This window comes from Amblyomma americanum, chromosome 3 (genome assembly GCF_052857255.1).
Source record: "Amblyomma americanum isolate KBUSLIRL-KWMA chromosome 3, ASM5285725v1, whole genome shotgun sequence".
NCBI lineage: Eukaryota > Metazoa > Arthropoda > Arachnida > Ixodida > Ixodidae > Amblyomma > Amblyomma americanum.
In genome coordinates, this window is record NC_135499.1 from 118,979,866 (window position 1) to 118,991,749 (window position 11,884).

At 48.9% G+C, this 11,884-nt stretch overlaps 1 protein-coding gene across 1 annotated transcript; it reads right to left on the reverse strand.

Moving 5' to 3' along the window:
• Positions 1–418: 418 nt before the first annotated feature.
• On the reverse strand, positions 419–2,573 carry LOC144124049 (uncharacterized). The gene is made up of 2 exons (XM_077656722.1): positions 2,175–2,573; positions 419–511 (listed from the first exon to the last, which is right to left on the reverse strand). The coding sequence occupies exons 1-2, from the start codon at positions 2,571–2,573 to the stop codon at positions 419–421; spliced, it is 492 nt and encodes a 163-aa protein (XP_077512848.1).
• Between the last annotated feature and the right edge of the window lie 9,311 nt (positions 2,574–11,884).

The window sequence follows — 11,884 nt, forward strand, 5'->3', positions numbered from 1 at the left end:
CTGGATGCAGACTACTTGCGAGAGAACGATACCAGGGTCGGAACAACGTTTAGGTATGCGAGTGTAAATACAAGATATCGCAAGCACGGAGGAATGCACTAAATGTAAAATGATTTCTGGACCAGGCCGCTCATTGCCTGGAGTGCGACCTCGTTTTCCTTGTGCGACATCATGCGTGCGAACCACGACTAGAAACAAACGGCCACGGGAAACGGCCTCGGAGCAGCGCGTGAAATATATTTTGACATAACACACGTTTTACATATAAATACATTTAACTGTAAAATCTGTTCACATTTAAAACAAGAAAGAAAGCTCTACAGCATACAATTCGCCGCTGCCACCAAAAGGGAGACAGTGAAGCACAGGATGCGGCGCAACCAACTGAAGACCAACCGCCTCCTCCTGGTTGGGTCTCTCACTTCGGCAGATCCAGCTTAGTGTCCAAATCCGGCACTTCCAGGGCACTCCATGAAATCCGGCGTCCCTTGCTAGGTCGTTTGCGCTGGCCCTGCGTCCATGTTCGCAGGCACTAGTTAAAAAACTAAATGGAGCATCAACGTCTTCAATATACGTGAAGAGAAGACCATCATAGCGAGAGACCTTAAGGCGCCGACGAGCTTTATGAAAAGTGAAAAGCGCAAAACGCAGGTGACTGGTATCTTTGGTGAGTTTGCGAGTGTCAATAAAAGCGCAAGAATAAGCTTAGCAAACCACCGTCTTCCAACTTTCGTAGGATAAATGAAAAGTGTGACCGCTAAAAATAAATCCACAAACCCTCCATACTCTATGCAAGGGTCAATTTACATTCATAACTGAATACCACCCTTAATGTCTCATAAAAACAGAAGTTATGTGCTCTCTTCTTGAAACATCATTCATGGGAGCTATGTTTTGCAATACTAATAATGGGACCTTGTAAAGCGATATCCAAAGGTAGAACACAGCTTGCATATGTATCCAACCACTGGCGGTCACATATCCTTGTCAGGTGCCTGTTCACAGTCCTCCCTAGGCGCTGCAATTTCATGGTATATACGCCATCTTTCGATAGGCGTAGACACAAAGCAAATTACTTTGTCCCATTATTAATACTACAGAACATAGCTGCGATGTACCGTGTTTCAAGAAGAGTGAGTGAGTAAACGTTCAATAAATCTTTACTCACTCCTCATGAAAGACCGTACATCAGATCTATGTTCTGCAGTACTAATACTGGTTACTCACTCTTCTTGAAACATCGTACATATGTTCTGCAGTACTAATAATGGGCCAGAGTAATTTGCTTTGTGTCTACGCTCATTGAAAAATGGCATACATCTGATTGTCATGCATCAGGAATTTACAGCGCTGAGGGAGGACTGTGATCAGACACCTCACAATGATTGACCGCCCTCGGTTTAATACAGATGTAAGCTATGTTCCCCTTTTGTATACCGATTTGTTTCTTCAGACATTGTCGCTGCTCTTGCAACAGGCTGAGGGTCTGTTCAGACAGCATAATGTTGCGCATATATTTGTCGGATTCAGTGCATAGTGTGCCGTGCATTTTGCGGCTGGGCAAATAATCGTGGACAGAGCCAAGAAAAAAGGACGAGACAAAGCGCAAACTTGAGCTGAGAACCATCTGCCCCACGCACCACGTGTGCGCTTCATTGGAGAGCGTGATAGCTACGTCTCTTGTACCGCCCGTTTCTTCCCGCCTTTGTCCAAATTTTTTTACGCGGTCATTCACAAACTATATCCCACATGCCCGTGTTAATTACATTCAGCACATTGTTTGGGCCAGTAAAATAACTTAAAGGGCTAATACGATATTCGGCAATGCCAATTTAAGCGCAGTTGTCGAGGGGTGTTTTCTGACATGTTCACACAAGGACCGTGCAAGTTATTCGCTGCAGCATGTCCTCGCGGCGGCGGCGCACAGCAGAGCGGACAGGCACCAAAGCGGTATACTGCCCCCCGGTGGAGCACGGATCATGTGACCACTCCAACCGTCCTGCCGCAAGGACGCTTTTTGAGGAAGACACCCGAGATCCTGTTAACGGCGCGTTAACGGAGGCGGTGATGATGTAACCGTGAGAGAACGAGGAGGAAGGCATCACCGCCGCTCATCCGCAAAACAGGCCCTTAAAAGAAGCGCTGTAAAAATTAAAGCGCAGCCCTGTAGATACGCGTTCGTCACGCTCCATGATGATGGACGGCGATGAAGGCGCGGAGGAGGGCGCTGGGCCCTCTGCTTGCACCAGCTGCACAACGGACCACGTATGGATGTCAGTGGGGCGGGTGATGGGGGCGCCATTGAAGTCGTACAGCGGTCCAGTCGGGGGCGTCATGACTCCCGCGTAGAAGTAGCGGTGGCACCAAGGGTCCCGGTAAACAGCCAGTTCCTCGTCCGAAGGCACAGAGGGCGTCGTCGGCTTAGTCGGGGTAGCTGCCATCAGGATGCCGAACTTCAAGTCGAACGAAGACCAAGCTATAGCACCGGCTGCATCAAGGAAGGCGTACAAAAGGGCCTTCGTGACCGTTAATGTACGGCGCGTGTAAGTGCCTCGCGTCGCGCTCGTCTTCATCTTCCTTTCGGCACTGCCTGGTGCACCTGTCGCTTTTCAATAACGATGATGGAAGGTACAGCACTCCAAATAGAATATCATATACCTGGAGCGTATCGCGTTTGCCGCATTCGCATTCCATCGTCATATCCCATCAGTGGGTTACTCGTATGTACCTATAGTTGTATTGCATTCCCCATATATTGCAGAATGAAAATTTTCTGCGATTCAGCGCCTAAATGTGGTCATACTGAGGTACCGTTCCAACGCTTATTGTTTCTATTCTGTCAAAATAGCAAGAAGTCTAGTTCAAAACTGATTTTCGCAATTTCTTTTGCTTTACCCCTTGTGGATATGGTGGGCAGGCGCTGCCAGCGTCGGTTCCCAGCGATCCGCTATGTATTGTAACGTTAATGTGAGTCTTCCATTTTTCATTTTTACTCAAAGCGCACTAAAGGACTGCAGATGCACATCTTGTCGTTGTGGTTAATGTAGAAGGCCTCCGAAATCTCGCGTGTTACCTTATTGTTGTGGCGAAACACGATGGGCGTGTTCTTTTAATTTGGGACGGATTTACACTTTTTGCATAGAATGTGGACTGGGCATAACGGTCACCTTTTGCTCTCTCTTATTGAGGGGACTGAGATATTGTACTCCCCGTGACTTTTAGATAACTTTCTTGTAGCGATAATTTCTTTCAGAGTCTATACGTTTCGTTCTTCAATAAACCCAGTTTATTGTCACCGCTTGTTCGTGTCATATTTTCTTCCCGCCTTTGGTGCGCTTTCAGCAAAATATGAAAACGTACCAACTCTCCCAAATTTCTGCTCCACTAATTTGAATCTCCCTGCTTGAGCTTAGAATAAAGCGAAAAGTTAAGACTGTACGCCAAATGAGCCACCGGCTTCATTGGGCAAAGCCGCATGAACAGCGCTGTGGGTTTATCGGCGGGGCGGCAAAGGCAAAAGAAGCAATGGGTCGCAAAATAAAAATACCAGCAGGAGAAAAGCGCGCAAGGAGGTCCGTTCGGGTATCGTACATGCACGGCTATCCCGAGGCGGGAAGAAACGCCGGCGCTCGTCGGCATTTTGTAGAGCCCACACTACCGTCAAAAATTCGCTTTACTCCGGCGGTTGTCAGGCAACCTCCCTGGAATGTAGCTGAGCAAATTTTGTTTCTTAAAGGCTCATTAACAGCGGAGTTATAGCCACCTCGATGAAGAAACTTCGTCACGCTTCTCTCTGCCATTTCCATTTCCGAGTCTGTTTTTCTGTCATTCGGGTGACAAGCCTTCGGAGGCGACATTAGCCGTTCTACGTCACATCCTTGTTTTGCCAGGGCCTTCCATGAGGCTATTATCGACAGCCATGTAGCCCACCGTAAGTAATACCCATATCAGCTTTTAGAATTTCGAAAATACGTTTACCGTAGGAGCTGTGGTGCAATAAATTTTCGCTACATCTCGCCAAAATACTTGTGCTTTCGAGCAGCTTTCAGGCAAAGCAAATTCTCCAGTGCACCTAACTAGTCGGAACAGCCATTCGTTTGTCCACTGCGCCGAAGGAAACTGTGTCTTCAAAATTATAAAACCTGATATGGATACTACACGGCTGTGAATAATTAATGAGCCTAACAGTATTAGTTAATAATTTACCTACTCAATATTAGTTATTCAGCGTGCTAGTTAGCTCCTCTTAGGCGTATTCCGATGTACTACATCGATGCCAACAAAGCGTTCTTCTAAATCATAAACCGCACATTTAAAAAATGTGTAAAACCTTAGGTGAGATACCCTGCAGTTGGTCTTCCCGAGCAACCTTTCGCGGCCACTGTTAATTTAAATGCCACTGTGAACAGGTTCTGATGACGTCGCAAAGTCCTGTGACCTTGGTGGTTGGTGGGCCACCTACTTCTCGGGAGACTTTTCGCTCATGCCGCCGCCGACGACGACGCGGGGTTTCCCGCTGAACGGCAGCATTGACGTTATCGCGTTAACAGCGGTAGCAGTTACCAGATGATCAGACGTCGTCCGCCATTCGCCCGTAAACCATACCAGTGAAATGTTTGTTGTGGCTTTGCTGTCACAGGCTCGCCTATGATGTCAGCGGAGCTTTTGAGGAGATTGGCTGTTTCGAGAGAACGCGCTTTGTGAATGTAAGTTGTAAACTTACGAGGGATGCCGTAGTAGAGCGCTTCAGAATAATTTAGACAACTTGGGGTTGTTTAACGCGCGCTGGCACGGGCGCTCTTGTGTTTCGCTTCCATCGAAATAAGGCCGCCGCCGCCGGAATCCGATCCTGCGACACTGGTGCCAGCAGCGACCGCTAAGCCTCTGAATCAAATCAATACGGTGGGTCGAATGGGCTTTGGTCCGAATTTCCATCTCCTTTCGGGGCACTCATATGAATCAACATTTTGGAGAGACCATCAAAACCGCCCTCACTATGCATTCAGCTTGCTTATTTGAAACGTCCAAACGTTGTCGGGGCCCTCTAGGGTTGGAAAGAATAGGTTTTGAAAGAGAAAATATACAGCAAAGCATTCTGAAACTAGCGGTGGCCGCCGTCGCCCAGGCACAAATCCGTCCGTCCGGCCATCGTAAGGCCGCTTTGATATCCCTCCAGTTAACCCTGCCCTGTGCCAGCTGTGGCCACCTTATCCTCGCAAACTTCCTAATCTCCTCTGCCCACATGATTCTCTGCCGTCCTCTGCTACGTTTACCTTTCCATGGCAATCCATATCTTTGCACTATGGGGCCATCGCATATGTTGCCTTTTCATTACGTTTTTTAAAGAGAAATTTATTGCCCCATCAATGATGGGCGAAGGTGTGATGAATGATGTAGAGATTAAATAAATTGAAAAAGGTTAGCTGATTTGATGAAGTCCAGTTGAGAACGATGGTACGGTCCCTGCGTCCAGACAATGTATGAAGCAGGGTTGCTTGGTGAAAGACCTGCTACCATCAAGTGCCGGATACTTGTAGGCTTGAGAGCTGGGCAGTCCCAATGTAAGTGATGAATGTCGGCCTCAATGTCCTCTTGTTTACATATCGGACACCATGGCCGAGGAAACAATTCTCGATACTGAGGCCACTTCCGAGTGATGGCTGGTGTGAGGGCAACCCCGACCCGGATCCTCCTAAGCGCAACCCCCTCTGCACGGGAAAGACCGCGGGGGAGGGTTACCGATTACGGAGGTATGAGAGCACGTGTGCCGCGCCGGAGGAGTTCATTTCTTGATGAAAGGAGAGTAAAATTGTCCAAAAGAAGGAGCCGAGGCAGTGATTAATTTGTATTCGCAAGGCGGGTCGCTAAATCTGCGTGGCTTTGATAGGTCAGCAGATCCCGTGGGACCCACTCAATACGTACTGGCTGCGGGATGCGGCCCGCGAGCCGGTGGATGTCCTGACATATCGTTGGACAGCGGCTAACACGTCGTAGCAACCGGACAACTTGAAGGGCGTCAGTGCGGATGACAACGCAGGCCGCAGGGAGCATAGCTATGTCGGCCACGGAGCAGAGTGCTTCTTGACTGCAACGAGCTCAGCACAAAAGGACGAAGGGGGTTCCGTAAGATGAAACCAAGAGGTTTGATTCAGGGCAGGTCTGCGCGGGCACTAGCTAGCTGTTGTTGCTTTGCAGTCTTGTATGCTTGCGTCTACGTAGACAACAATGGATCCTTCAGGCAGGCAAGCACCTTGTTCCTCAAATTTCTGGTGAAGCAACGATACCGAATGAGCAGATGTTGGCCGGCGATTATCTGTTGGCTTGTTGTCGATGAGCTGTACAAACTTCCATTGGGGAAGAACTGGCGTTGGTGGCTGAAGAATGGAGTGTGACGTTGCCTAAGTCCTCAGTGCATGGGTGGAGTGCGATAGACTGGCCTAAGCTGCGCGCTTCACGGCCCTGCTGCACCAGCTCATCAATGGTATTGAGCTGCGCATTCTCTTGTAAAGATATGACCGGTGTGATGCATGGAAGGCACGTAATGGTCCTCATAGTCTCTCGGTTCACGGCTTCAAGGCGATCCCATTGGGCTCTTGTAAGATGTTGAAACTGAGCTTGAAAAACAATACGTGGCTGCAGAACTGCCCTCATCAATTGCCGTGCAATGAACGAGCCTGTGCCACCATTTTTGGGGGCAATTCTTCTAATCAAACCCAAAGTCTGAATAGCTTGCCTTTGTGCCTCCGAAAGCCATGCTGTCGCTACGTGAAAGGCTCGGAACACCGAGAAGACGAATTTGGTGTCGATCGTGAACATCGCGAAGACAACGACGAAGTCAAGCCTAGGAACAGGAAGCTGAACGTCAGCGTATATCTTGGTCCTGTTTCCAGCAATTCACCGCCTGTGCCCTGGCTACTTCCTTGTAGTGGATATGTGTCATTATTTTAGGCCAACCAACCAACCATCTCGGAAGCGGATTAACGCAGGGCGAAGAGAGAACCCTACTGGAATTACAGCAAACCAAACGGGCAAGTGCGGACCAATATGACCAACAGCAAGGTCTTTAAGAGAGGCTATGAAAGAGATGCTTGCATAAAAATGACCGAACAGCATGTACCCCGCGAACAATAAATGAACGTATCAATGAAAACAATGTGATTTGTGTTACACCCTAACAGTCATTAGACCCGCTAGAGGAACGTGTGGTCGTGGAGTAGTAGGGAGTGTGGCTGAAGTATCGTGCTAACACGCACAAACGCAAGCTGAAAGGAAAATACGTCATTTACTCGCAGGCAGAACATTGAAATCACAACATAGACACCAGAAGCTGCAAAGTAAATGTTGCATTTCTTTCATTAAGATTTCGTTAAAACTACAAGTTTTCCTTTTTTAGATTACTGGAATGGTTCGTTCAAATCGACTTTATACCGCGAATTTAATGTGTCCACTTGAAACTCTTTCAGGACGACATCGGTAGTTAGACGCTCCCTAAGGATTCGAATGCGTTCATGATCGCATCGCATCGCGCGGATGATGTGCGCCATCGGGAAGAAGCCGATACCGAAAGAGCGTCTTGCGCGTGCCGAAGCAGTTTTCCGGCATAGCTATGCATACAAATACAAAACTTCAGAGCATTCCACCGATAAATCAGGAAGCGGTCCCATAGCGATATTGTGGAGTTCGGACTGGGTCGAAGCTCCACATAAGGCGCAGATTAAAAGCGTTAAAAATGCAGAGGTGAGACTGAATGAAACGAAAGGGCAGCGAATTCGGCTGTGAATAATAAGTCATCGGGGCAAATTAACCCAGTCGATCCGCGCTCCACATCCTACGTGGATGTCTCACTGTAGTCTGTGAGGGGCACCCGGCGCCTATTTGAACTGAGTTCTCCCCGATAGCTGCATCGTCATGAACGGACTCACTTTCCCCAGGAGCGTTTTTTTCTACTTCACGCCACCGCGAAAGAATCAAAGAAAACCGAAAAGCAAAAAAAAAAAAAAATCAGCGCCGCTCACGCGACTATCCTCATATTCACGCTCATTTTGCCGTGAACCCGAATCAAATGATAATTTTCTGGCTCCATTGTCGCCGTTTCCCCTCTTTGAGAAGGTGCTGGAGGAGCCCTTGCAGCATCTTGGCCTTAGTTTGAGAAGCCCGCTCCTGCTATCATTTGCCGCCACCACACTTGGGTTAGCCCCAGATCTGTTTGTACCGCTGTTCTAAATTTCCTGCTATAGAATCTCATGGACTGCCTTGCTAAGTGTTATGATATTTCCTTTTCTATCCATTATTACTTTTTGACTTATTCCCTTCTTATACCTCTCTCTGTTTATCTTTACACTTTTATCCCTTTTTATTCAATGCTCTTCTTGAGGCGCAATCCACCGGTGTTGCTTTCCTGCGTGCTTTTCTTTTGCCTTTACTGAGTACCGGTGAATAGCAGCCTCTGCCTCCCGATTCTTGGCCGATCCTCCAGTGTGGGCATGTGCCATATTTTGAAAGGCGAACAACATGCTCATAGCAGCCGGAATCTGCAGCCACTGCCCTCCTGGGTGTATTTTTGAGCACGGACAGTGGGCGGCTTTAAGTGGCCTATAACATGAGGCGCGGACATTGTGTACAGGGTTCAGGGTATTCACGTGATTTTGGGCGACTGCGCGAGCCACGGAATTGTGTTATTTTCCACGCACTCATTTCAGCCTCATCCGAGGACGCCGGGATGGGAATGTTGAATAAAGAATTAATGCAACAGCGCGTTGGTAACTAGACCGACAGTATATAGCATCTAAGACGTGCACGACTGCGCCCTGTCCACTTACGTTAGCGGCCATGATGCGGTAATTCGCTATACACGTACCTGATTTCTTGCCCTATAACACACACACACACACACACACACACACACACACACACACACACACACGCACACGCACACACACACACACACACACACACACACACACACACACACACACACACACACACACACACACACACACACACACACACACACACACACACACACACACACACAGATATCTCTCTCTCTCTCTCTCTCTCTCTCTCTCTCTATATATATATATATATATATATATATATATATATATATATATATATATATATATATATATATATATATATACGCACCGGACGTGATATTCGCAGGTCGTGGGTTCGGAGGATCCCACCGGCGTATAAGTAATTTTTGTCAAACGATAGATTAATCGATGTATTATTATCCCATTGATCAGCACTACACATTAATTCTCTCAACCAGCTTCACACAGATGGTAGAACAAGACTTTCACACAGAAGGTACAAAACACCTTTCGCGGAAATCCACACAAGAGCTTGTCCCCCTGGAGACGTGACGCATGGTCAGGGCTGGATGGCTCTCCTGTTCGTGAGCATGAGTTCGAGCGTGGTGATTGCTCGACGCCAGCGTTGGTAGGTCATGTAGAGTAGACGGAAGCGGATGCAGCCGAAGGCGACCCAAAACAGAGAGGATGAAAAGCGCCGAAGCCAGCGACGCCGCAGGCAGCCACGAGCTTGAGTGGCACTCGAACAGGACGTACATCCACGCCATGCTCAGCACTCCCACGTTGCCCACGCTGAAAGCCAGGTTAGCCAGGAACAGAGTGGCGTCGTCCCGAGACTCATGCTCCCAGAAACAGCACCACATGGGGTTAGTGCGCCGCTGCAGCGTATAGCGCGCGCCGCACAGCGGACAGGCGGCGTCCTCCGCTTCCCTGTACAGGACCTCCTCCAAGCAAGACCGGTGCGCGAATGCTTTCGGGCAGCGACAGGGACTGCGGTAGTGTGTAGAGCTGTTCCAGGAGCTCGAGGCCGTCGTCCGGGCAGATGCAGCACGATATGCCGCGGCGGGCCGGCGCCTGACTCGACGATGAAGCACCGGTTCCGGTGATACTAGAGCTTCTGCTGCTGCCAGCACTTGTACTGGAAGCGTCGTCTGCCCCTTCGCTACCACGATCAGGGTCCACGGAACCATCCGCGCCATCTCCGGCGAGTTTGTCCTGTGGCGTTCGCTCAGACAGGTTGTCGTGTCCGCTGCCCGTATCAGGTGCCTCAGGGCTGACTGGCTGAGAGTGGGCGTCCGCCATATCATCTGCGCTGCTACTCGACGCCGAGCTGAGGAAGAGGGCCATCGCCTCCGAGGGCGACCTGAGCATCTCGTAGAGGCTACGCCGTTTAAAGAAGGCCAGGGCCGAACGTTCGCCAGGCAATGGACACCGAATGGAATACGTGGCCCTCGTGGGCTTCCTCTTCCTTTATCCTCGCGCCTCTGCGAGTGGGGCGCCCTCAGGTGGTGCATGTGCGTGGAGCGAGTCGGCAGGAAGACGAAGAACAAATGCAAATTATACGCTTTTCGAGTGGCTAAGTAATGAATAAATTTGTGAAAGCATAGCGCCAACCTCGAGCTCACTTCGCTCCAAATGACGGCTTTCTTGGGAAAACCAATTTCACAAACACTTTCACTACGCCACCGCTGTCGTGGAGGATGCCGATGGGCGTTCCACTGGTAAACTATGCTCGGAGGTGGAGAAGGAAGATAAAAGATTTATTTCGTCAAATTGGTTGAAGTGTGAGAGGTGACTCTGTGGCACCAGATCTCCGGGAGCTGATAGCGCCGAGCGACCTCAAAGGTTCGTGTCACGACGCGGAGTTGTTTACCCGGGTCGGAGCTGAGCAGTGCCACCTGCCACTCATCGGAATTAAGAGAGCTGTAGCGCCATATGGGGCTTCCGAGGGAGAGGAGTGTTGAATGTGGGATAGTGTGGCCGACGGGTAGTGGCATAGTTGGCATGAGGGAGAGTTTGAGTGGTAAATGCGGAAGAGGAGGGGGGTGGGAAAGAGTGGCCTTGGAGTGGTCGCCAGGCGACTATGGTTTTGTGAGGGATTTATGAGGCGCGGGTGTTACTATAGTGGACAGGTTATGAAGAAAGGAAAGAGGCGCTAACTCAGTCTCTGGATGGAGGGAATGGATGAACTCAGGCTCTGGATTGCGGGAATGGATGAAGGGCGTGAAAAGAGCCCAGAAAGAAGTGCGGGAACGTACCACGCACGAACAGTTGGGTACAAATACCCACGTACCCAAGTAACAGATTTGAAAGGTGAGATTTTTTCGTGAACAAAGTTGGTTTAGTTAGAACTATTAATACATTTCTAATGAAACCTAAAATTTAAACTATATATAACAAGATTATAACGAGTATGTAACGCCAATTTTTGAGGGTTAGGTGTGCGTGACAGCAAATAATTGTTCAGAGACACTTTTTTTTTCTCGCAAGTTAAGATAGCCACATGTGAATCCAGACTTGACAAGGACTGCATTGATACTCTGAAGTAAACTTCTTTGGAAAGATCGCTTACAGCAGAGCCAGTTAACCTGTAGGTCAGTTTAGAAGCGCTGGTTAGAGTGTACCAACTTGAATCCCATGTGAACACGGTAACACGATTCATCTTTGTAGGCTGAGCTGTTTTGCAACCAAGTTTGTCCCCGAAAGGGCGTAGCTGGGCTTGCAGAGTGTCTTCCCAGTGCAAACCCGAAAGCAAGCCGGGCGCCGTATTTTTACAGACGTAGCTGTGCTGTCGTTTAAATAGCAGGTTTATGGCCATGCAGATTTTCTGACGATACTGCTAAAAACTACAGCTCAATTTTTTGCATCTGTTGCAATTCCACCTCATTGAAACGCTTTACAACAAATCGTTATTTTTACGCTGCGTTTTGACCATATGGGCTTCGGTGGCACGGGTCTGAGGGGGGAGGGTTGCGCCGGTGAAACCTGACTCCCCCTGGTAAAGCCTTGCACATGCCCATGCAAACAGGGACGTGTTTTACATGCGCTCCTCTCTCTTCATTGTT

Bases quoted from the DNA above. Each gene is read 5' to 3' on its own strand.
- LOC144124049 (XM_077656722.1), bottom strand. From the start codon at position 2,573: ATGAAGACGAGCGCGACGCGAGGCACTTACACGCGCCGTACATTAACG. The intron at 512-2,174 runs GTATCTACAGGG...ACATGGACGCAG, and splicing joins TCATGGAGCGTGACGAACGC to GGCCAGCGCAAACGACCTAG.